The following is a 25519-nucleotide window of genomic DNA, read 5'->3' as shown; positions in this document are numbered from 1 at the left end:
TCGGTGATGGTGGCCTCATAGAATGTAACTTTCTGATTAATGGCTTCTGATGTGGTTCATCTACAGGGAGAAAAAACTTAAAATGTATAGGCTGACTCTTAAGAGCCTTTGAGTTATTTCTCACTTTCAGTTAATAAATTAGAACTAAATGTTGGGATTAAAGGGGAGAAAAGAAGGATAAAAATTTACCAGGTTTCTTCTGTTTGGTAAGTCAGATAGACACCCTCCCCATTTTTTTAAATATTTTTTTCAGACCCCTTTTGGATAAATGAACCTAAAAGACTTCTTGTTAAAGTGTTCAATTGATAGAGGAAAAAAATTTTAAGACGTAGTTACCTCACCAGTTCTTTTTCTTCCTGTTTTCTGATTCTTTCCCCTGTACCAAAAAAGGTTTACCTCCTATCCTAAGAGTGTTCTGAAACATGTACTTATGGCAACCAAGCACTGTTTCTCTGTATTAACAAAAATTCAGCCTTTTTCTTTTTTTCTAACTTTATTCCCAAGCTTGGCTTTTGCATGTGTTGTATCTTAGTCTTTTTTTTTTAACTTTTCCCTTCTTTTAGTTATAACTAACATACCAATTCACCCATTTAAAGTGTACAAATCAGTGGTTTTCAGTGCATTCACAAAGTTATGCAACATAATCAATCTTAGGACATTTAATCACCCTAAAAAGAAACTGCATACCCATTTACAGTCATTTCCCATTTCTCCCAACCCTCCCAGCCTCAGATAACCATTAACCTACTTTTTTATCTCTGTAGATTTATACATCCTGGATGTTTCATAACTGTGGAATTGTGTATAATATGTGTTCTTTTGTGAGTGGCTTCTTTCCCTTAGCATATTTCCAAGGTTCATCCATGTTGTTGCACATATCAGTACTTTATTTCTTTTTATTAATAAATATTTGAATACTGTTCCAGTATTTGGATATATATCATGTTTTGCTTATCCATTCATCAGTTGATGGACATTTGAGTTGTTTCCACTTTTTGGCTATTACGAATAATGCTACTATGAATAATGCTGTGTACAAGGCTTTGTGTGTACATATGTTTTTATTTCTCATGGGTATATACCTAGGAGTGAAATTGCCGGATCATATTGTAACTCTGTGTTTAACATTTTGAGGAACTGCCAAATTTTTTTCCAAAGTGGTTTTACCATTTTATAATCCCACCAGCAATGTGTGAGGGTTCTAATTTCTCCACTCCTCGCCAATACCTGTTATCATGTCTTTGATTTAAACAGTGGGTGTGACATCCTAGTGGGTGTGAAGTGGTATCTCATTGTGGTTTTGATTTGCACTTTACTCTCAAATGGTATTTCATTTTTCAGATTTTATGCACAGCATGGTTTTTATTAACTGATGTTCTTTCTATTCAAACTTCAGTTCCCTCTCAAAAAGTATGCATCTATAGCAATGGGTTTAAAGCAGAAGGTAGAGAAATCAAAAAAGCGGATTTCAAGATATTTTTGGGTTTTGCATTTTTAAGGCACAGCATAAGGCAGATTCCACCAAGCAGTTCTTTTAGGGTGGAATTGAGTTTCAAGTACATTTTCTGGCTAATCAACAGGAACTTTGATATAGGAGATAAAATTCCAACTCTGGCTGTCTACTCTGAAAGAGAAACTGGAATCTGACTTGTATATCTATCTACTTTAAGGTGCAGTAGGAGACATACCAGGTTCTTTTAATGTAAGGTCTGTTTCTTGGTAACCGGAGACAGCTCCAGAATGTGTTGATAACGTGCCTCCTTTCCTATGAACGAGTTGCATACCCACGTATTTTATTAATGGGCCTACTGGGTTTTTTTTGTTTGTTTTTTTTTTTGCGGTACGCAGACCTCTCACCGCTGTGGCCTCTCCCGCCGCGGAGCACAGGCTCTGGACGCGCAGGCCCAGCGGCCATGGCCCATGGGCCCAGCCGCTCCGTGGCATGTGGGATCCCCCCGGACCGGGGCACGAACCCGCATCCCCTGCATCGGCAGGCAGACTCCCAACCACTGTGCCACCAGGGAAGCCCGGGCCTACTGGTTTTATACATATGATAATAGTTAATGTTTACTGAATATTTACTGTGTCATGCACTGTGGTAAATACCTATGTGGATTATCTTTCAGTATTTTCTAATGCTTTTTCCTGTGTGGCACCCATTGAAAATTATGCTGTTACGTGGCACACTGAGAGTAAATGCAGGGGGCTGACTGTGGCCAAATGTGGCCAGTGCCAGGACTTGAGCTGCATTAGACCGTCCCAGCCTCTGAAAGGGCTGACAGATTTGATATCGTGTAGCCTCTAACCTCTGTTCCTGACAAACAGGTTGGAAAACTCAGTTTTATCTACAAAATAAGCCCATGGAGTAGATACTATATTTTCTGCATTTTACAAGAAAACTGAGGCTTAACTTGCTCAAGAAGAAAAAGCTAAGAAACAGAAAATATAACCTGTTAAAAACAACATCCAAAATAATAATAAAACATGTAGCACTATGTAAGTTGAAAAGGGGTGTGGCACAAGAGTAAACCCGTAGCTTTTAAGTCAGTAAGTTTTTAATAAAGATTTTTAAGTTATCAATACAGTACCATTTTTAAGCAGATAAACCTTTGTTTAAAGCCTTTAAGGATGAAATTTCCTCCAACTAATTCTCAAGGGTTAACTTTCTACCCCTCTCTCTCCAAAAAGAGAAAAGCCAAATTAAGTATATGTAAAGTTTAATTATTTAAGCTAAAATTACATTATAAAATCATTTGGTGATCATATGTGCTTATAAAAATAATTTTGTAGTGAGTTTGGACAACTTTTCAGAGAAAAACAGCAATAATAATCTGTAAAAATAATAGTATACTTGCATCCATGTCATTTACCACATCTCTATTATGACTATGAAAACAATGCATGGCTGTTGTAAAAAAATATTTTTTTCAAATAAGAGAATTGTATATAATGATAAATTACATTACTTTCCCTCCACATACTTCTAGTTCCACTCCATAGAGATAATGCCATTCACAGTTATTTGTCTATCCTTCCAGAAATTGGTTGTGCATAAAATATACATATATTTTTATGGCATGTATGTACATTGTATTTTATTACATGTGACAGTTATTTGGTAGTGGCTAACCATAGCAGCAAAGATCATCTCTAGTCTTTCCAGAAGTTTTGCCCTGTTGTCTGCCTGGCTGTATAGTTATGTAATAAAAGCCATCAATACCTTGTTTATTTAGTCTTAGCTGATGGTTGGTAGTTTAAGAACACATTGAGCTATATTCTGTGAGTTTAGCTTCAGTTTCTATGATAGGGGTTGATGATTGGTAGTAGAATGGGCAACAAGATGATAAAATGGGCTCCTTCCTATTATGTAAATGCATTTGTGATTTAATTTATTATGGCTTTGAGTTTAGAATGCTGGTAAGATTCTATTAAGGAATTCCTGAGAGAATGTTACTTAATCTTTACAACTCTGAGATTTAGTATGAAGAAACTATTGCTACTGTATTAGAAAATGATAAGATGCCATGAAGTAGGAAATGTAATTTGCTAATGATTGAAAAAAACAATTTCTAATTGAATCTCAGATCATTAGGTTGACTTTTAAAGTGAACCCAGCCAAAGAATTCCTGGGTAAAGTCATGGTACAGGGGCTTTCACATTTTTAAAATATGAAAATTAGTTGAAAGCTTTTTTCATGTTTAGGAAGAAGGATCAAAAGGAACTGGGGAAAGATTATGCTTCTGGTAGGCGTTGACGTGTAATGTACTATGTGTTCTCTTGATCTGGTAGCTCATGATAGGTTTAGTTGGTTACCATGGTTTCATTTCATTTCCTGCAAGCCTCTTTGTTGTGCTATTTGGAATAAGTGGAAAATAGTGTTCCGCAGAATAATTTTTCGAAAATGCTTTTCTGCTTCTCTTAGTTAAGCTTGTGAATCACTTTGGGGACATTTTCTGAATATAAGAGTAGGTGACAAAACACATAACAACCATAGAATTTAGTAGTCCTGCAATGTCAGAAAATTAAAATTGATAAAAACAATAGCATGATTTACTTTAAAATGCAATACCATGTTGTCAGTGCCATAAGCTTTAAAAAAATATTGGTGTAGTAATTCTTATCAAGGACCCTCTGGTCAAGTAGGCTTTAATAAAACAAATTATAGAAAGTAATTGATATGGCACAGTAGGGAATGGGTAGTTTAATATAAAGCATCCCTTACTTGAAGAAAATAGGTGTATTCCTAAAAATGGGTTGCAAATTGAACCGTATTGTAAATCCACAAGAGTGCATAGCTGTTTAAAGAGATTAGTTTTCCCTAACATATATATATAATACAGAAAACGATATTTGGGAAAAAACAGAAAAGCAGAAAGAAAAGCAAAAAATCACCTCTAATCCCACTAGTCAGAGATAATCACTGTTAAAATTGAAGTGTATGAAATTCTAGTACTTTTCTGGGTTGAATAGAAATGGTTTCATACCAAGTACACTATTTTATGGCATATGTTTTCAATTAGCTGTATATCATGAACATTTTCCATGTCAATAAATATGTCAGAAGTTTGTTATTTGAATTAATTCTTCATAAGGTCTGGTTTCACCTCCTGATTTTTTAAAACTCTGGTTTTCACTAGTTATATTTGTTTATTTAAATTTAGGTCCATCATAAACTTTTGTTTTTTATTAACATGTACGCTACAGAAAATATGTAAAATGCAGAAAAGTAAGAAAAGAAAAATATTACCTATAGTCTTACTGCCCCCAAAATAAATAACATTTTTGGCATTTAAAAAAATGTATTTTGTTATTGTTTTGTTTCTAAAAAAAATTGTAATGTTACTCTTCTGGGTGCTGGAGATACAAGGATGAACAGGACAGTCAAGATCCCTGGCTTAAAGAGTCTGTCAGATGGTGAGAGGGTTAGCCTTTAACGAAATTGTCCCACAAATATAGAATTAAAAACTGAGGTGAGCACTGTGGAGGGAAAGCACAGGTGCTATCACTGTGTAAAGGAGAATCTGATTTAAATCCAAGGAATCACAGTCAGGGAAGGCTATTCTGAAAAAATAGAGTCTGATTTGGAAACTGAAGGATGTCTGAGAGTGAAACAGGGTTTTTGTTTGTTCTTTTTTCTCTAGTTGCTTTAGGTGTAAGGATAGGTTGTTTGAGGTTTTTTCTTGTTTCTTGAGGTAGGATTGTATTGCTATAAACTTACCTCTTAGAACTGCTTTTGCTGCGTCCTGTAGGTTTTGGATTGTTGTGTTTTCATTGTCATTTATCTTTAGATATGTTTAGATTTCCTCTTTGAGTTCTTCAGTGATCCATTGATTGTTCAGTAACATATTGTTTAGCCTCCATGTGTTTGTGTTTTTTACAGTTTTTTTCCTGTAATTGATCTCTAATTTCATAGCGTTGTGGTCCGAAAAGGTGCTTGATATGATTTCAGTTTTCTTAAATTTACCAAGGCTTGATTTGTGACCCAAGATGTGATCTATCCACATAATCACTCATATTGTCTGGAATATTATCTAGGAATAGGATTGCTATGTCATAGGTATGCATGTATTAAATTTTACTAGATATTTTAAAACTATTTTGTTAAACAGTATGCCTGGTGTTGGTTATATTAGTGGCTCTGTATCCTTGCCAGTTCTTGGTATTGTCAGACTTGTAAAATTTCATCATTCTAAAGATATAATTTCTATTTACTGGACTACTCTTTGAGCATCTTTTCATGTTTACCCTCTTGGTGTGGGCCTATTTTTGTCTATTGTATAAACTTATAGTCTTCAATTGTGATAAATTTTCTTGAATTACCTTTTAGATTTCTTCCCCTTCTGTTTTCTCTTTCCAGACCTCCTATTATCTAGATGTTGGACTTCCTGGATCGATTCTCTATCTTTTTTTTTTTCCTCTATTTTTCGTCTTTTTGCTCTTCTTAAATATTTTCTCAACTTTATCTTTCGTTTCTTCATTAACATTTTCACTTATGTTATATTTCCTTTTTTTAACTTATTTTTTTATGTATTCTATATTTACTCCTTTTCTTATAGCATCCTAACATTTCTTGCTGAATCCTATTCAAGAATAGAAATAGGAAACATCCCATTTTTGTTTCTTTAAACATTGATAATTTAAAAAAATATTGTCATGTCTTTGCATGGTTTGTTTCCTTCAGCTTGGTTTAATTCTGTTTGTTTATCTATCTTTGTCCTTCATGAGAGAGATTTTCCTCAGATGTCAGGTGGTCCTTAGCTGCTTGCTCATATTTAAGTTTATTTGGCACTAAATGGATAGAACTAGACAGATCAATAAGAAAAAGAAGGACTTGAACAATGTCATACGTCAGTTGGACCTAACAAACATATACAGAACACTCACCCAACAGCCCCAGAATACACATTCTTCTCAAGCACACATATGGTGTGTGTGCATTGAGAAGAGGGGAGCATTCACATTGGTCACAAAACAAGTCTTAATATATTTAAGAAGATTGAATCATATCAAATATCTTTACCAATCACAATAAAATAAAATTAGAAGTCAAGAGCAGTAGGAAAACTGGAGAATTCACAGATATATAGAAATTAAACAATACACTCTTGAATAACCAATGGCTCAAAGAAGAAATCACAAGGGAAATTAGAAAATTTCTTGAGGCAAATAAAAACTAAAAAGTTGACTGGTAGTTCTGGGAGCTTGAGAGAAGCCTCCCAATTATAGGGCGATGTCTCTATTCTTGTCTTTTCAGTTGAGCTGATAGGATTTCCCAGAGAAGAATCTTCCACTCTTATAAGGAAAGGTACTACAAGCCTTCTAACCTGGTGGTGTAGAGAGATGAAGTCTCAATCTTCAGTATTTAAAACTTTCTCTTAGTTTTCAGGATGGTATCTCTGCCTTCAACTCTGTCTGGCATTCCTCAGTTCAAAATCTCCTTGATTTACTATCCAGAGAATAGAGCTCAAGTCTTCCACCAGAGTGGGGAAGGGGTTGCACTGGGGACAGGATTAGGGAGTGTGGGGGGATGTCTAACTGTTTCTTAAACAGACTTTCTTCAACTCTTCTTCCGTATCAGTTCCACCTTGCAGAGCTGCCTGGTGCCACCTTTGAAAGTTTAATTAGGTACATTGGTTTGCTTCTTTCCTGAAGATGATTTATTTTGCCAAGGGAATATCATCATGAGTTCACATATTTTAATATTTTGCCCCATTTTGCCATCCAAAATTATACAGCAAGATAGAAAAAAGTAGTATCCTAACAAAATTTTAGATGGAGAAAATATTGTGAAATTGTATATAGCTAAGTTCTGTCTCCCTTAGCCTTTCTTAGTCAATCTAGATTCATTTTTTAGTATTTAAGTGAATGCCTCATCATATTCTTGTCTCTGTTTTAACCCTTGTTCCGAGAGTTTGTTTATGATTAGAAGAATTTATGAAACATTTTTATTTCACCACTAGGTTAGGTTCTTTGACTCTGCTAAACAATACACAAATACATATTTGTGATAAATAAAATTGTTTTCCTGTGTTGGTTTCTGGAAATAGTTCTAACATTTTATTGTTAACTTAGACAAGTGTGTTGTATATGTTTTGTTTTCAGTTTGTTAACAGAAAACCTCTGTTAGCTTGGAGCTTTCCTTTGGAGATACTTCCAAATACTTTGGCCTCAAATCAGAACTAATTCTTGGTTTTAGAAAAAGAAAGGAGGATCCCAAAGGTTATTCTCTGTATATATTTTCATCACTTTGTACCTCTGGATTGAGTATTTGTGAGTGCGATTTACTTGCTAAAAAATAGAAAGGATGGTATTAAGAGTTTTGTTCACTTTTTAAAGCTAGCTGTTAGAATTATGTATTTTGAAATTCATTTGAATGCAGCTGGGCACAGCATTAAACAGTTTTTTAAAACATGAAAACCAAAACCTGGAATCACTGGAGAAAAAGACATTCTTTGTAGAAAGTGGTAATTATATACAACAGTAGCAGTTCAGAGCAGATTATCCCAGTCTTTCTATTTGTTAGCTACAGTACCACTTTGGAGAAAATGAATTTTCATCTTGTTGAACTCTATCTAGGTGAGGGTTGGACCTATACCTATACAGCTTCAAACATATTCATCAAAAGAATGAACAGATATGTAAAAGAAAGGGCAGAAGCAGGAAATAAATATAAGAAAAAGTGAAAAGAATATTTTCCTATAAAAATGCAGGGAAAATGGTTTAGCATTAACCGTTTTTACAAATCAGTACTCTGCCTTCAAGAGTTCAGTAGTCGTCACTAGATCCATTTAATATGTCCTGCTTTCAATACAAGTATATTTACTGACCTTTCTTCCTTGAAATCAGAAACCTGACTCTCAAGCTCCTGTGGAAGGACTCTCCCAGCTTCTCTCCTCCTCTCTTTGCACTCTGTTGTATTTCCACTCAGTTAACCACATGGTATAAACATACTCAGGGGTATCCTGAGTAAAAAAAAGTCACAAAGAACTCCTTGTCTTTCACTGACTGTAAAGTCAGCCCGCGCAGAGATGTTCCTATACAACCAGCATTACCAATTATTTATTCAGCTGTCTTCAGTGCATATTTATCGAACATCTTTTGTTTTACTTTATTGTTTGGTAATCATTCTGTAATTCTCTGCAGAGGTCTAAGCTAACAGAGGAGAAAGGGGACTACTGTTGAACGTACTATATACAGTTGACCCTTGAACAGTATGGTGGTTAGGGGCACCTACCCTCTGCACACTGGAAAATCCGCATATCACTTATAGTTGGCCCTCTGTATCCATGGTTCCAGATCTGTGGATTCAACCAGCCACAGATAGTGTAGTGCTGTAGGATTTACTGTTGAAAAAACCCGTGTCTCTAAGTGGACCAGTGCAGTTCAAACCTGTGTTGTTCAAGGGTCAACTGTACTTAGCTTTAACTTAAATATTCTTATGTAATCTTCACAGCCGTGTAATGTTATTATTGTATAGGGTAATGTTATTCCTCTTTTCTAGATGCAGAATCTGAAGAATAATATTCCCAAAATCACGCAGCTAAGTGGCAGATCCAGGATTTAAACTTAATTTGTCTGATGCTGAAGCCTGAGGTTTTCTGTTAAACACATAGGACCCGGGACTTGCCTGTCCCTGTCCAAACCGTATTTCAAGACTGCAAAGGTCTTTTGTACTGGGACATAAACAGTAGCTCTGAGATCTTATGTAGGCTTAAGTGTAATATGTCAGATCTAGTTAAACAGTGAGTTTCCTGGTTTTCTTAATGTGAGGGAGATACTGGATTTACTTGGTTTCATGTATCACTGTAGAGAAATGTAACTTTTCTGTATATGAACAAGGCTATACACATTATTATAATCATTTTTTAGAAATCAATCTAAAGATGAACTTTTTAAAATTCAGCAATTTCATCTTGTCTTTGTATTGACTTGTTTTTATGTTTGTTTATTTCCCATTGAGGTTATCGAGGAAACAGGAACTTTATTATGAACTACCTAACATTTAAGAGTTCCTGGGTGTCTTGTTAAATGTTGTATAAATGACAGTCTGTGAGTGATAAGTTTTATAAGGAAGGATTCTTTATTTGCCCTTAGATTTGGCATCTCCTTTTTATGGCTCCTTTTTGTAGAATAGACACACTCATTCCCCACCTTGCTCAAAGATTCTCTGTCATGCCTTTTCAGATCAAGGAAGGGGAGAAATCTCTCTGTCAGTCTGTAGGGCGATGCTGTTTTTTATGTAGCTTCCAAAATAAAAGAGAGGGATGTTCAGAGTAGGCTTACAAAGCTTACAGTTCCTTTAGTAAAAATAATGCAATTTTTCTTAAAAGTTCAATCATAATTGTCATAGTTCCAAAATGGAAATTCATTTTCTTGTCCTTTGACATTGTTTTAATCAACCCATATTATGAGTTATTTTAGTTATCTGATCAGCTTCCTTAAGGCTGGAAGCTTGATTGGACTGGAAGTCTAGAGCTCAAGTACAGGCTGAAGAGGAACTGGGAATTGTGCATATGGTCTCTTAAAGTCACTGAGTTGAGAAAGAGAAACGGACAAACTTATTTAGACTTTTTTGCCCAGTAACCTAGAGGTAGCCAGGAAACTCTCTTCTTGGATGGCTTAGAAACAGCTCCATTGTCAAGTGCCAAGAAATCTAACCTTAGATTTCCACTCTTTTGATTAACCATCCCAACCCATGTAGGCCAGTTCAGCCATCTTCCCTTCCACCCTCTGCTCCCATAATTCTCAGATTTCAGAAGACAGTTGAGTGACAAATGCCTGCCACCATTACTTAGATAGTCTTTATTTTAAGTGCCATACCCATTGTGAAACTGCTTATTGTAAAATCTTAAGCCCCTGCAGGAGTAAAATGGTCTAAATCCCTTGCTGAAATGCCTCTGAATACAACTGAAATATAAAGGAACTTAATGTTAAACAATGTTGTGTTTATTGCTATATGAACCTTATAAAATGTATGAAGTGGCTATGTTTATTTCTCAATAACAAATGATGAAAATTAGTGAAAAGGAAATAGCAGTATATTAAACTGACAAAAAGTTTATGTTTAACTTTGGTGTAGAAATTTTACCTTCCAACTTTTTAGACCTGCATTATAATGAAAATTTACTTAGGAGAAATGTGTCTTTAACATTAGAGGAAAATGAGAATGGGAAAGTGGAATTATATGGATCATTCACTTGAGTATAAATCAAAATTTAATTGCTTTTAAAGAACCAAAAGGTAGATCAATTTTATTTTAGAAGAAGGACCAGCATGGATAGAATATTGGGTTCTAGATTAAATAACTATTAAAGTCTAATTTGAACGACAGAAACAGAGATACCTCAGGCCACTATTAAAAATTTTTTTTGTTTCCCTTTTTTAGGGCACATTTAAAGTGAAATCTTAAGAAGGTTCTAACTCCTGTCCTCCTGAAATGTAACCTATACCAGAATAGTATTGTTGCATAAGTTTGCAGTTCTATTTAAACACTTTACTTAAACAGCTATTAATTTAGTATTTTAGTTCATCTCTGTTCTGTGTATTTTTAACAGTGAAATTAAATATATCCTGTCTGATTTGTTTAGTTTTAAATTAAGCTCACTCGGAGCTAGCTTCCAGAGACTGTGACTTGGCCCTTGGTGCCTTTTGGCATCAGCTTTTATTAAAGTCAGTGCATGTTCTTGTCTTTGTCATCTTGGAAGGACGCTGATGCTAGTCATGCCAACTTGGATCCATTTCCAAGGTTTGCCACAGGAAGCAAAATACTGAAATTATCATAAAAGTAAATCATTCTTCAGGTTTTTAAAAATGTCACTGAAAGATGACTCGAAAGTGAGAACAGAATTTCTATAGTTTAATAGTTGATAACTTATATGCCCTATATATATTGCAAGCATATCTTGCCCAAACTCAACAAGCAGACAGAAGAATGACTATGTAAGAGGGAAGAGCAAGTCCTTGACCCATGGCTAGAAATAGCAAAAGTGTGTTTGTGTGCCATCCTGCTCTACTGTATGACTCAGGTTCTGGAATCAGCTCTGCTTTAAATGATTGCTGGCATCACACTCAGGTGAGCCCTAAAGGGAGCTTTCCCATTGAAAGACATGAATGTTGGGGTCTGAAGTACATTGAATACTTTTGTTGATCAACTTGGAGAGAACATGCTAATATAGAAATTTCATACATTATGTAGTTGACCAGTTGATTATTGAATGTGTTCTAATAGTATATGAGGTTTATTTTCCCATGTTTTTCCTACAGGCGTAATGAAGTGGCTTAAAAAAGATGAATAAGAGCAAGGTTTTCCTTCTAGGGTAGGCATGCTTTTGGCTAGTTATCCCTAGTTGTTGCAGATTCATTCTTTGTGTTCAAAAGTGTAATTTTCCATATTCCAGACGACTCATAGAGATTAGCCACAGTTTGTTTAAACAAAGAAGACACACACAAAGCAATAGTTTTAAATATTTTTTCAGAAAGAATTCACTTGCTTACTTTTCTTAAAAACATCTTTCCCATTTCATTGAGGCAGATTTGGAAGTCAAACCAGAAACTTCAGGCTCTACTACGATGGAAAGCACTTTGTTGGGGAGAAGCGCTTTGAGTCCATCCACGATCTGGTGACTGATGGATTGATTACTCTCTATATTGAAACCAAGGCAGCAGAATACATTGCCAAGATGACGATAAACCCAATTTATGAGCACATAGGATACACAACCTTAAACAGAGAGCCAGCATACCAAAAACATATGCCAGTCCCGAAAGAGACACTTGATGAGAAAGATTCTACAGGCCAGGATGGGGTATCAGAGAAAAGGGTAAGCTACCATGAAACCACACTTTGTCTTCTTCTGTTTGGGGTTCTTATAAGAAAACCATTATTGCCAGAAGAAATTGACTTCTCCACAGTGCTTTGGAAAGGATATGCATTTTCCTTAATGTCTAGTTTCTGTGATGCTGAGCTTTGATATATCTAATTCTTGTTAAGTTAAAATATGTCAGGTATATCTTTGTACTCCTGATTATTTCCTATTTTATCAGTTTCACAGTTTTAAAAATTTGTTGGAAAAATGACTCCTAGTAAAGAAGTTCAGGGGTTTTGGTCAGAAGCATAACTTACACTAGCTATATTACATAAAGAATTAAGGGGGTCACATTATCTATCAAACTTACTTTGTTTCCCTTAAAGATAATTTACTTTATGAAAGTTCTGTTCTTTAGCAAATTGATAGATAATATGTATTCTCAAATACACATGATTGAATTCAGTCTATCAATAACTGTTATACTGTTTTGAGAATCAGTCAGTCTTGAGTAACAGGAGAATTTATCTCTTTATGGACTTATGAAGTAACTGAATCCGGAAGATATACTTTTCTTTCATTATGAAAGACAATTTAAGTTTTTCATTTGTCATATTTTAATTGTAATGTGTTTAAGGTTAACATCAGAAGTTTTAATTCCTTGGCATTAAGATAATTTTACTTTGAAAATTGTCCCGAGCCTCCCTTTCATCCCCCAAGAAAAAGTGAGAATTTTCTCATGTTTTATATCGTGTGGGATTTAGTTGGGATAATTTTATGTATTTTAATTGTAATTGTGTTAGCTAATTCTTATATTCTTGAGTATCTTAAGTTGCCATATTAAAGAAATGTAGTATTATATAGTCATTGGAGCTTGATTCTGTCACCAAATAGATTTGTGCTCAAATTCTATCATTTTACCAGCTGAGCGACTTCATCAAGTTACAGAGGCTCTGTGCTTTAATGTTCTTATTTGTAAAATTGTAATAACAATCAACTTCTGAGGATTGACTGAATGAGATAGTATGTATAAAATAATCAAAGAGGGCTTGGCACAAAGTAAGCACTCAATATGAGTTTGGTGGTAATGTTACTGTGACAGTCATATTACCTCATGGTAGCATCCTAAAATACTTCCCATTATCTTGGAGTATTTAGGTACAGAATGGAAATTTCAGATGTTCATTGTCCATTTCAAATTTTAGTTTCTGGCAGATCTTACTTAGAGTGGCATTTTGTGGCTGCAGAGAAACCAACATTTTAAACTATAGTCTGTAGCAAATAGTTTTTCATCCACTTAAAGTTGTTAGGAACTACACATCTTTTTTGGAAGTAACCAGAATTTAGAGTCCTAAATGCATGCTGTATTTAATATTGTTCTTTTCACTCTAGTTCCCATTTTCTCACTTTTGGTTATTTTTCATTCATGGCATTTTTCAGTAATGCTTGTATTTAAATACCTAATACTGATATTATATGTTATGAAGATGTGCCTTGAATATTCTAAGTTAACATCTGTGAAATATTGTTTTAAATACGTACCTGTGAGTCTTTCAAATTTGATCAGCCTAATGATAACCTTTGCTAATGTGTTCTGTATACATTTTTGTACGTTAAGGGACTCAAGCTACAGACATTTAGCTATTTAACATTGGGCTAGTCATTTAACCTCACAGGGGCTTAGTTGTCCCTCCTACAAAATGAAAATAAATATTCACAGAGGCAAGAGACTGAGGTAGCTAGTGCCTAGAGGACGCTTTTAACTCTGGGATCCATGATGCCCTATGTATTCTGGCAACATTACCCGTTAAATTACCTGGATTTTTTTGTGCTGAAGGCCAGTGACATAGAGTGAAGTAGCTAGCCCAGAAAGTGTTTCTCTTCAGCAAGCCTTGATTAAGAATCATCTCTTAAAAACTACTCTTTGCTAAAAAAAAAAAAAAAAAAAACTACTCTTTGCTTTAAACTGCATGCATCTTAAATCTAGTTGGCTTAAAATCTACTCACTCAAAACTAGATTTATTTTATTTACAGGTGTCATCCAACAGGACAGGGATGATGACCTGTTCAACAGCTTGAAACATTGATTCCCTGTCACAGTGGATGACATTTGTAAGTAAAGACAATCATGTTTAACTGATTTAAGATACCTACTGACATTTATTAAAAATATTTAATAAATATTTTACTGGGTCCTGCATAGCTAAATCCCCTCTCATTCATCAGTCCTTTTCCTCAGAGGCAAAAAGTGTTGGCTTTCCAGGAGCTAGTATGCTGTTGTGGAAAGGATAGTAGCATTGGAATTAAGAGCTGGGTTCTACTACAGGCATTGATTTTTCTGTGTCACTTTCTTTTTTCCTTCTCTGTCAGTTTTCAGTCTCTCTGTGGAGACTGTTTCCCACCTTTAAATAGGAGGGCTTTGGACTAGATGACATCCAAGGTCTGGTTTATATAGTCTGTGATCCTTCAGGGAATGCAGGTTTTGTAGGAGAGAGAACACAGCACGAGGAAGAGCACTGAGGTGGGGTCTAGAAAGGAGAGATCTGTTTTTTCCTATCTACTAAGTGTATGACCTTGGGACAATCCCCTAGCCTGTCTGGACTTCACTTCCTCTGTATATAAGACAAGGGGTTTCTACAAAACATTAATTTTACAGGATTTTAATAAATACTTACTGCAGAAAGGGTTCTGTGCTCAAATAGGTTTGATAAAAATTAAGTTTTTTTTAAAAAAACTTAACCATTTCTTTTCTGTAGGCTTCTCAGCTTTGCTGATGCCTAATGTACATTACGACTCTCAAGAGTGCTCCCAAACTTATCTGAATCACCTCGCCACTATTCAGAACATTTTGGGAAAATAATGTTTCACGAAACCAACTTTGGGAAATTTTGAACCAGATGATCTCTTAAGGTCTTTCCTTGTTATAAAATCTAGGGATGAGAATTCTACGCATATTTTTTTTTTCAGTCCTTAAGGTATAAGTTGAGTGTCTGAGCTTTTGTGGAAGGTTGGCAGGTTTTATGGCCACAAAGTTTTTTTGCCACAGAAAGTGAATCCTGAAGACTCTTTGTTGTCCCTAGGAAATCTGGTGGCCTGTTGTGTGGGGAAAAAAATTTTTTCCAAGAGTTATCTATCATTTTTCTCATTAACTATTTTTTTAAGATTTTTTTTTGATGTGGACCATTTTTTTTAAAGTCTTATTGAATTTGTTACAATATTGCTGCTTCTGTTTTATGTTTTGGTTTTTTGACCACGAGGCATGGTATCTTAGCTCCCCAACCAGTGATCGAACCTTCACACCCTGCATTGGAAAGCGAAGTCTTAACCACTGGACCGCCAGGGAAGTCCCTCTCATTAACTGTTAAAGTTGCTTCTTCAGCTTCAATATCAATTAGAAACTTGTGTGTGTGTGTGTGTGTGTGTGTGTGAACGCTTTTTTCAAAACATTCTTCTCTTGTTTACTCATAAAATTTGTTGTGATTCCTAATCATAAATCAAAGAATCATGGAGTTGGAAGGGGCCTTCAAGGTTACCATGTTTCAGAAGCAATTTAAGCATACCCTCTGATGTTGAAATTCCTTCTTTGATATCCCTCTCTCTCTTTTTTTTTTTAAACATCTTTTTGGAGTATAATTGCTTTACAGTCAATTAGGAAGTTTAAATGTCTCTCAACATTTTTGAAAATATTTTTTATTCATGAAGCTGTAGCATGTTGAAAAGCCAGACTTCCTTCTCTTCTAGAACAGCTTACCTTTGGCAGTCTAGATTGGCCAAGAGCCCAACTTTTATTAGTTAATTTTTAAAAATTTATCTTGGAACTGTATTTGAATAGTTTCTTCCAAGTAGTGAAGATAGTACACTTGCTTCAACAGATACTGGACCTATGGCAGGATGCAATGGTTTTATGATAATTTTACACTTATTAGTAACGTAACTTTAAATCTGCCAAAACCATGCTTTTGAAAATGTCTCACGTGACTGTTAGCAATATAAACTGTCAAATAAAATATATAATTTGCATTTCAGAAACCATACTGTGAGTCAGAACTCTGACTCTAGCCAAAACCTCTTTACTTTCAGACTTAGTCCTCCAAGCTCCAAACCTGACTCACGTGTAAGAATGGCCTGTGATGCCGAGGGGCGGCAACATCAGCTTGTTGGTTTTATGGAAGTTCACCAAGCTAAATAAGCTACGTGTGCCTGTGTGTGTGTGTATATATGTTTTGTTTCCCTGGAAGTTTGGAGTGAATGCAATTCTTGGCATATTTTCATATTAATTTATTCTTAAGGAGTTTCCTGTACATTTAAATTTCCTTCATCAAAGACTTCTTTGGGGATCGCCAGGCTGCGTATGTATTGAAAAGCCTTGTGAAACTTGAAGTTGAAATGAAAGCCCTGCCAAAAACTGCCATAACTACTGGAATTCTTTGGTTACCTCCATAAAATGACAGGAGTCTTCGTCCCTGTCAAAGGGGCACGGGCTGTCTGTCTGCTAATTGTCTTAGTCTCCCACAAAGCCACTCTTCTAAATGTTTTTACTTTGCTTAAAAATACATATAACACGTTTTCTGTTTCTGTATCATCTCAATGTAGAAATCAGCAAGAAAAATACTTAAATTTAATCATTATAAAAATAACAATACCAGAGGAGTGAGTAGCATGAAGCAGTCTGAAGAGAACTGTGTTTGGTTTCTGGATTTTGTGTTTTCCCAGTCTTTTGGGCCTTTTTTTTCTCCTTCCTTGTTCCTCCCCGAGCTGTGCTCCGCTTGTTCTCCTTAACTCTGCCTTTATCCACATCCATCCCTCTTGCCCTTCGTCAGATTTACATGCCCAAGTCTCTCTCCTCTGTGGCTTGTTCAAGGTTAGGATCAGTTGTTCAGGGTGAACAGGCCCTTAGAGAACTGCTAGATGTGCCCAAGTTCACTTATTTGTATTAAAAAATCAATTTAGTAATTTATGAGGAGACTACAACTTCCATACAGAACTTCTAATAGTGGGTTTGTCCTCCTCTGTAACTGTCCTTCTTAAGAAATCAAATACAGTTTAAAAAAAAAGAAAAGCCTACATGGTCAGTACATAAGTACATATTAGTCTGTGTGCTCTTAGCAAGCCCTTAACCACCCTGGGTCTCAGTTTGCCTCATCTCTAAAATAAGGTCTATGGATTCCATTGCACTGGTGGTTATGAGTATTAATGAGATTTTGTAAAGTGGCCTTCCTTATATATGATGCATTATTGCACTCTAGGCTCAGAGCGATCACCAACCAGATGTCCCTTCATGGGTCTCAGTACTGTTCCCCCGCCTTCGCTAGAAACAGCATATTCAGGTTTCTCTTCAAGATCTGTCTTTTCAGTGCTTCAGTTTCCCTCTGAGTTCACAAGATAACATCAAAAGGTTCCTACTTGCTTCATCAAAAAGTGGAGTTTCTCTTAACAAAGACTGTGATACCTCTAATTGTGTCCAATTAAGAAGCATGTGTCTTTGCCCAATAATGTGCTAATGACTTTTAAGGCTAAAATATGTTATTTGCCTGTCATATTTACATTTTAATATTGACCAGTATTTTAACTCTACTTCCCCTAATTGTAAGACAAGTAAAGCCTTCTGGTCCTCTTCCTGTTAGTGAACTATTATTGAACCTGCACTCCTTGTTGAGACTGTTAGGATCTCTCAAATCTCCCCTAACTTCTAAGTCTGTTTATTTTCTTAACTCCAGCTGGGTAAACCCTCTCCTTCTTTGCCTTAATGTCTTCCCACTTTATTTTCTAAGTAGTCTTTCACGAGCTATCTATATAAAGAAATTCTGTTAGTCAAAAGTTGTCTTGGAACTTAAGCAAGTTAAGAGCACAGCAGAATATCATCCCCATTTCTTCTTTGGTTTCCATGAACTAAGTCATCTCCTGTCAAAATTAATTGCATTTAATTCAACCTCCTATTTGTAAGGAAACAGGCCAGGCTCTGGAAGTAAGAAAAGATGTACAAGATTTAAGCCCTGCCTCAAAGAGCTTATATTTTAATGTTTTCATTGTTTCTACCCTATTTAACACAGACATCCTGATAGCAAGAGGCAGGCCACCTGTATAATCTATGTAATATTACAGGTGTTCATCAAATATTAAGTTGGACTTACTCTGATTTGAGCTTGCTACTATAATAGCCCAGCAGATCACCGGAAACACTTTTGTAGATAAGAATGCTAATTTTTCAGAATCATGAATCAGAAATTAATATGACATTCTGGCATCTACCCCGGTTTCAAAGGCTTTAATCCCTCAATATTGTTTCACTTCTGAATCAGCACCTTGAGTTTTACATAAACAGTTGTTGACTAAATGAACCAATGAATAAATTACTATATTTTATGAATTCAGCCAAATCCAAGGCCCTAATATAATTCAGTCCTAAGACTGAGAAAGAAAAGTGTACTAATTCAACTTGATACTCTATATTTTTCCCTTTAAGAGCTAAGAATCTTTAGAATGTCCCTGTGAGGCAGGGAGGGCCATTCCTCTTTCCACAGATATACCATTTGAGTTACAGAGAAATTATCTTTGTGATATGCAGTAGTTTGTGAAGGGTGGTGGGTAGCTGCACCTCCTTAGGGATATGCTCAAAGAAGCCAACGTGGCAGAGGGCATCTCCCCAAACTTACATTGTCAGTCGTGTGTCAGGACAACCTAGACCCCATCAGAGAATCATACTTGAAGTGATTAATGAAGACTCAAATGGGGCCCAGGAAATTGTTTGCATGAATCTCAGCTGTCCTTCCATCTTATCACCCACAGAAAGGATTAGTAATTGAAAGCCATTAGGGAAAACCAGATGGAAAGAGGAAGATGGAAGATAAACATCAGTTCCTCAGCTCCAAAGAACCAGGCCAACGGAAGACCAAATCGTAGTTTTCCAAGCCAGCCGCAGTTTTGGAAGATTTCTGTATATGAGCCAATTAAATAAATAACTCTTAATTTACTGGTTTGAGGGTTGGAAAAGGAAGCTGTTAGAAATTCTTTCATAGTTGCTATTTCAGAGCCTTTAGCATTTTGGTGGGAAAATAATTGATGGCAAGATCCCCGTCCATTAACTTTGTGAAACAGAAATAAACTCTAGTGGCTTTATGATGGTAATAGCATTTTGGGGTCCCAAGCAAGTAGAGACTATCAAGCAATAATCTGGCCTTCCATGTTGCTCACAAACTAACTTTGTGGGCAATTCTAAAAGAATCAGCTCTCTAGTTTTAGTAAATCCTTACATTAGATCTTATGCTTAATGACTTGGACCTATAATTTTCATCTTCTGCTTTTTGCTCCATATTTCCCCCTTATATTTGGAGTCATTTCTCTTTCCCCCTAATATTTAGATCTCTCAGAGACTGATAAGTCAAAGCCATGCCCTGAGCCTTTTTGTAAGTTATGAAAACTTAATGGTATTTTTTTTTCTTTTTTTTTTGCGGTACGCGGGCCTCTCACTGTTGTGGCCTCTCCTGTTACGGAGCACAGGCTCCGGACGCGCAGGCTCAGCGGCCATGGCTCACGGGCCCAGCCGCTCCACGGCATGTGGGATCCTTCCGGACCGGGGCACGAACCCGTGTCCCCTGCATCAGCAGGCGGACTCTCAACCAATGTGCCACCAGGGAAGCCCAACTTAATGGTTTTATCTGGCCTCATAAGTTAGTCCTGAACTCTTCTTGGGTTTCCTTCAAGTTACTATAACTGGTCAAAAATGCTCAAACCTGAACTTTATATTGCAATAATTAGATTCTTTCAGTAAGAAATTATAGACATCTCTAGTGGCTACTATTTGTACCCTTATTTATATGTCTCCTTTTAAGTTTAGTGCTGCTACGTTATTTTCACTGTGGTTTGTTCAGTAACTTGAATGAATCAGCCCTGTTATCCTCTATTTCCTTAGCTTCTGAAACCATCCAGTGAAAATCCACTGATGCTGTAGGTTTGCTGATGACCTATTTTATATTATTAAATTTTACATCTCATACAGCTTAAACATTTTCCTTGATAATTTCTAAGTTACTATACTTACTTACCAGCAGTGTTTGATAAAAGTTCACCTTTGCTGTAAAATTTCCCTCCAAAAGCAGAAGCTTTTATATAAGCTGCAGATTGTTTAGCACGTTGTTAAGAGATTTACACCTCCCTTCCTTTTGCCCACTCAGCAGGAAGAGATCCCTGATTGTGGATATAGTTTGCTTCATAACTTTAGAATGATTTTGGGCTGCTGCCCAAGTTCATAGTAAGGAAGAAACTGGTGCCCTATCCCTTGAGAAAGTTCTGTTTTTCTATATAGCGGGGAAAACTCTACAAATTAGCCCATACCTGTTTATAGGTTTGTTTTCCGAGAATTCTTTATAAGTGAAATTTATTGAGTATAATTTACATACAGTAAAATGTATACAGTTACATGTACAGTTTGATGAGCTTTGACAAATGTATGCACCTGTGTAACCACCGCGTACAATCAAATATAAAACATTTCATTACTCCAGAAAGTTCCCTAGTGCCCCTTTGTAGAAAATCCCACCTCTTACCCCCTGCCTAAGGCAACTACTGATTAGATTTCCATCTGACAAGAAATTTGTTTAATGGTTGATATGACAGGTGACATCCTATCTAATGTTTTAACTTTCTATATTTATAGCACTTCTGACCTCCATCTTTTTTCTTTTTATTTATTATAAACACATCATCTTAATATCTTTAAATACCTATCTTCATTATCCCTGATTTTAGATGTAAAATTTCTCAGGTCATGTATTTTTAGGGAAATATGAGCAACAAAGGAATTGTTGGTATGTAGTAGTGCTCGCAAAATACTATAACTTGTTGAAGTTAAGCCCTATCACTGGACTCTTCACTTTTTAATCTGTATTAAGGACTTTAATAAATTTGGGTGCACAATGAAAGAGGGTTCTTAGGTGCAGGGAGAGAGATCTGCTGGGGTCTTGGACCTGAGCCAGAAGAACTCAGTCAGCCTTCCTTTAATCACTGGCTGTTCTCCTTGCCATTCCTCTCTGACCTGGGCTAGGTCCCATGGCAGGGTGTTAGTCACGGTCAAGTTGATGGAAAAGAAGGGTGTCCCCTGCTCTCTGAATGTGAACTGTTACTACATGGTACCAGATATCACAATGAGAAAAACTACCATTTCTGCTTCATCCTCCCAGTCTACTCCAAGGGAAAAAGGCATTCTTTGTGGCAATGATATGATTCCAGAATTCCCTGTGGAACACCACTAAAGCATTTTTTTTTCAGCTTCATTGAGACCACTAAAGCATTTATATTTCTCTCCCTGTAATCCTTGAAAGCATGCAGGTGCAAGCCACTCAGGAATCCTGTAGACCAGAGTTCTCTGCCCAGTCCCAGGTGAAGAGGGACATTCTCTGTGTAACAAGCTCCCATGGGAGGACTATGGGTCGTATAAAATTCCTGGAGAAATGGTTATAACTTTTCTCCTGTCTCCCTCAAAAAAGCCTATTGGAATGTGAGTGAATGAGAAAACAGTGGAAAACAATAAGAACATAAAAATCCCACCAAATCCTACTATTGACGGATAACATAACCAATAATATTCTGCTGTTTATCCTTCTAGAGTATGTGTGTGTGTGTGTGTGTGCGTGTGTGCGTGTGTGCGCGCGCGTGCGTGCGCGCGTGAGAGAGCAAGCGAGAGCGCACACCAAACTTGTTTATCATTTACAGTTACCCAGTTCTAAATTAACAAAGCTTTTTGAGATGAAAGGATTTCCATAAGTTCCATCTGCAGCGTACACAGAGGGACTTAGTTGGAATTATTATTTAAACCAGAAATATTTTGCTATCTTGTGGACGTAACATTCTAATTGCCACTTATTTCAGTGTGAATAGTAAATTTCCATTGTTTTCTTTTAGATAAAGCCCCCTCACCAAAATGCGTTTGCCTAATTAACGATTATGACAGATACTTTTATTTGGAACAGGGTTCATAGTTATTGCAAAGGGGCTGATTTTTTTTTCATATTTTTAAATTCATAGTGATATTGGATTGTAAACAAAGGATTTTAATCTTTCACTTTGAGTTTCATACAGAAATATTCTAAACTTTTAAGCTAAATTAATTTTTTTGCTCTAGGACAGAATGCGTAAATAATAATGGATCTTTAACATTTGATCTGGTCTTAACTCATAAAAGAAATTCTGTACCCCTCTGGGCTAGTGTTTGGTCATTCCTTTGGAGCAGTCCACAGCATCTAGTTCAAATGCTCTCTTTAGGCTACTCCCTTTCTCTCTTAATTCCTTATTTTTTGAGATTTGTTTTCCACAAAGATCCACCTTTACTCCGCAAATAAAAGCACTTCAAAAGGAGCTTTGATTATCACATGTTGTCTCTTATTTATTCAGTCATTCCCACACACACCCCCAAAACAATTTTTTTTAATTGGGCATCTCCTTGGGAAAGATCAGGATCCTCATCTTATGACTTTAAGTAATGATGTCACTTTCAGCATGTCATCAACCTCTCTGAGCCTCAGTTGTGAAATGAAGGACTCAGCTTCACATGTGGCATTCAGGTCCCTTCTAGCTGTCACCCATAAATTTTCGTTAACCCTCAAGAGGTTTCTCAGACGTAAGATTCTGTACTTCTGAGAACTTATTATTTAAGAAGTAGAACAGACTGAAAACATGCAGATTTTTTAAAAATTTTATTTTATATTATAGTATGGTTGATTTACAATGTTGTGTTAGTTTCAGGTGTACAGCAAAGTGATTTAGTTATACCTACACATATATCTATTCTTTTTCAGATTCTTTTCCCATATAGTTTATTACAAGTATTGAATAGAGTTCGCTGTGCTATACACTAGGTCCTTCTTGATTATCTATTTTATATATAGTAGTGTGCATATGTTAATACCAACCTCCTAATTTATTCCTACCCCCATCTTGACCCTTTGGTAACCATGTTTGCCATAGTGGCTGTATCAGTTTACATACCCACTAACAGTGCAAGAGGGTTCCCTTTTCTCGACACCCTCTCCAGAATTTATTGTTTGTATTTTTTTTTTGATGATGGCCATTCTGAATGGTGTGAGCTGATACATCATTGTAGTTTTGATTTGCATTTCTCTAATGATTAGTGATGTTGAGCATCCTTTCATGTGTTTGTTGGCAATCTGTATATCTTCTTTCAAGAAATGTCTGTTTAGGTCTTCTACCCATTTTTGTATTGGGTTGTTTGGGGTTTTTTTGATATTGAGCTGCATGAACTGCTTGTATATTTTGGAGATTAATCCTTTGTCAGTTGCTTCGTTTGTAAATCTTTTCTACCACTCTGAGGGCTATCTTTTTGTCTAGTTTATGGTTTCCTTTGCTGTGAAAAAGCTTTTAAGTTTCATTAGGTCCCATTTGTTTATTTTTGGGTTTATTTCCATTTCTCTAGGAGGTGGGTCAAAAAGGATCTTGCTGTGATTTATGTCATAGAGTGTTCTGCCTTTGTTTTCCTCTAAGAGTTTTGTATTGTCTGGCCTTACATTTGGGTCTTGAATGCATTTTGAGTTTATTTTTGTGTATGGTGTTAGGAAGTGTTGTAATTTCATTCTTTTACATGGAGCAGTCCAGTTTTCCCAGCACCACTTATTGAAGAGGCTGTCTTTTCTCCATTGTATACTCTTGCCTCCTTTATCAAAGATAAGGTGACCATATGTGCATGGGTTTATCTCTGGTCTTGTTATCTTGTTCCATTGATCTATATTTCTGTTTTTGTGCCAGTACCATACTGTCTTGATTACTGTAGCTTTGTAGTATAGTCTCAAGTCACGGAATATATATATATATATTATAGTAGACTATATAGATTATTATATAGACTATATAGTAGACTATATAGATTATTATATAGACTATATGGTATAGTCTCAAGTCACGAAATATATATCTGACACATATTTCTCCATTTTTCTTTCTCAAGATTGCTTTGGCTATTCGGGGTCTTTTGTGTTTCCATACAAATTGTGAAATTTTTTGTCCTAGTTCTATGAAAAATGCCATTGATAGTTTGATAGGGATTGCAGTGAATCTGTAGATTGCTTTGGGTAGTATAGTCGTTTTCACAATGTTGATTCTTCCAATCCAAGAACATGGTATATCTCTCCATCTGTTTGTATCATCTTTAATTTCTTTCATCAGTGTCTTATAGTTTGTCTCCTTAGGAAGGTTTATTCCTAGGTATTTTATTATTTTTGTTGCAGTGGTAAATGGGAGTGTTTCCTTAATTTCTCTTTCAGATTTTTTTGTCATTAGTGTATAGGAATGCAAGAGATTTCTGTGCATTAATTTTGTATCCTGCTACTTTACCAAATTCATTGATTAGCTGTAGTTTTCTGGTAGCATCTTTAGGATTCTCTATGTATAGTATCATGTCATCTGCAAACAGTGACAGTCTTACTTCTTCTTTTCCAATTTGGATTCCTATTGTTTCTTTTTCTTCTCTGATTGCCATGGCTAAAACTTCCAAAACTACGTTGAATAGTAGTGGTGAGAGTGGGCAACCATGTCTTGTTCCTGATCTTAGAGGAAACGGTTTCAGTTTTTCACCATTGACAACGATGTTGGCTGTGGGTTTGTCATATATGGCCTTTATTATGTAGAGGTAGGTTCACTCTATGCCTACTTTCTGGAGAGTTTTGTTGAATTTTGTCGAAAGTTTTTTCTGCATCTATTGAGATTATCATACGGTTTTTATTCTTCAGTTTGTTAATATGGTGTATCACATTGATTGATTTGCATATACAGAAGTTCCTTGCATTCCTGGGATAAACCCCGCTTGATCATGGTGTATGATCCTTTTAATGTGCTGTTGGATTCTGTTTGCTAGTATTTGTTGACGATTTTTGCATCTATGTTCATCAGTAATATTGGTCTGTAGTTTTTTTTTTTTGTGACATCTTTGTCTGGTTTTGGTATCAGGGTGATGGTGGCCTTGTAGAATGAGTTTGGGGGTGTTCCTCCCTCTGCTATATTTTGGAAGAGTTTGAAAAGGATAGGTGTTAGCTATTCTCTAAATGTTTGATAGAATTCACCTGTGAAGCCATCTGGTCCTCAGCTTTTGTTTGTTGGAAGATTTTTAATCACTGATTAAACTGATTTTTAATCAGTTTCAATTTCAGTGCTTGTGATTGGTCTGCTTATATTTTCTGTTTCTTCCTGGTTCAGTCTTGAAGGTTGTGCTT

At 35.9% G+C, this 25519-nt stretch overlaps 1 protein-coding gene across 6 annotated transcripts in view; it reads left to right on the top strand.

Annotated features, from left to right (window-relative positions):
* CHN1 (chimerin 1) overlaps window positions 1-25519 on the top strand; it is a 175118-nt gene that overhangs the window by 77028 nt on the left and 72571 nt on the right. For 4 of the 6 annotated variants that reach the window (XM_079923662.1, XM_079923661.1, XM_079923664.1 and 1 more), the window contains exon 7: window positions 12032-12320. In XM_079923662.1, coding sequence (XP_079779788.1) covers window positions 12032-12320 — 289 coding nt within the window. Of the gene's footprint in view, window positions 1-12031; window positions 12321-14339; window positions 14418-25519 lie in introns of those variants that run through there. The other 2 variants (XM_079923665.1, XM_079923666.1) reach the window with 2 other exon arrangements.

Source organism: Stenella coeruleoalba (genome assembly GCF_951394435.1).
Source record: "Stenella coeruleoalba genome assembly, chromosome: 6".
Taxonomy (NCBI): Eukaryota; Metazoa; Chordata; class Mammalia; order Artiodactyla; family Delphinidae; genus Stenella; species Stenella coeruleoalba.
This window is presented reverse-complemented; position numbering and strand designations above follow the sequence as displayed.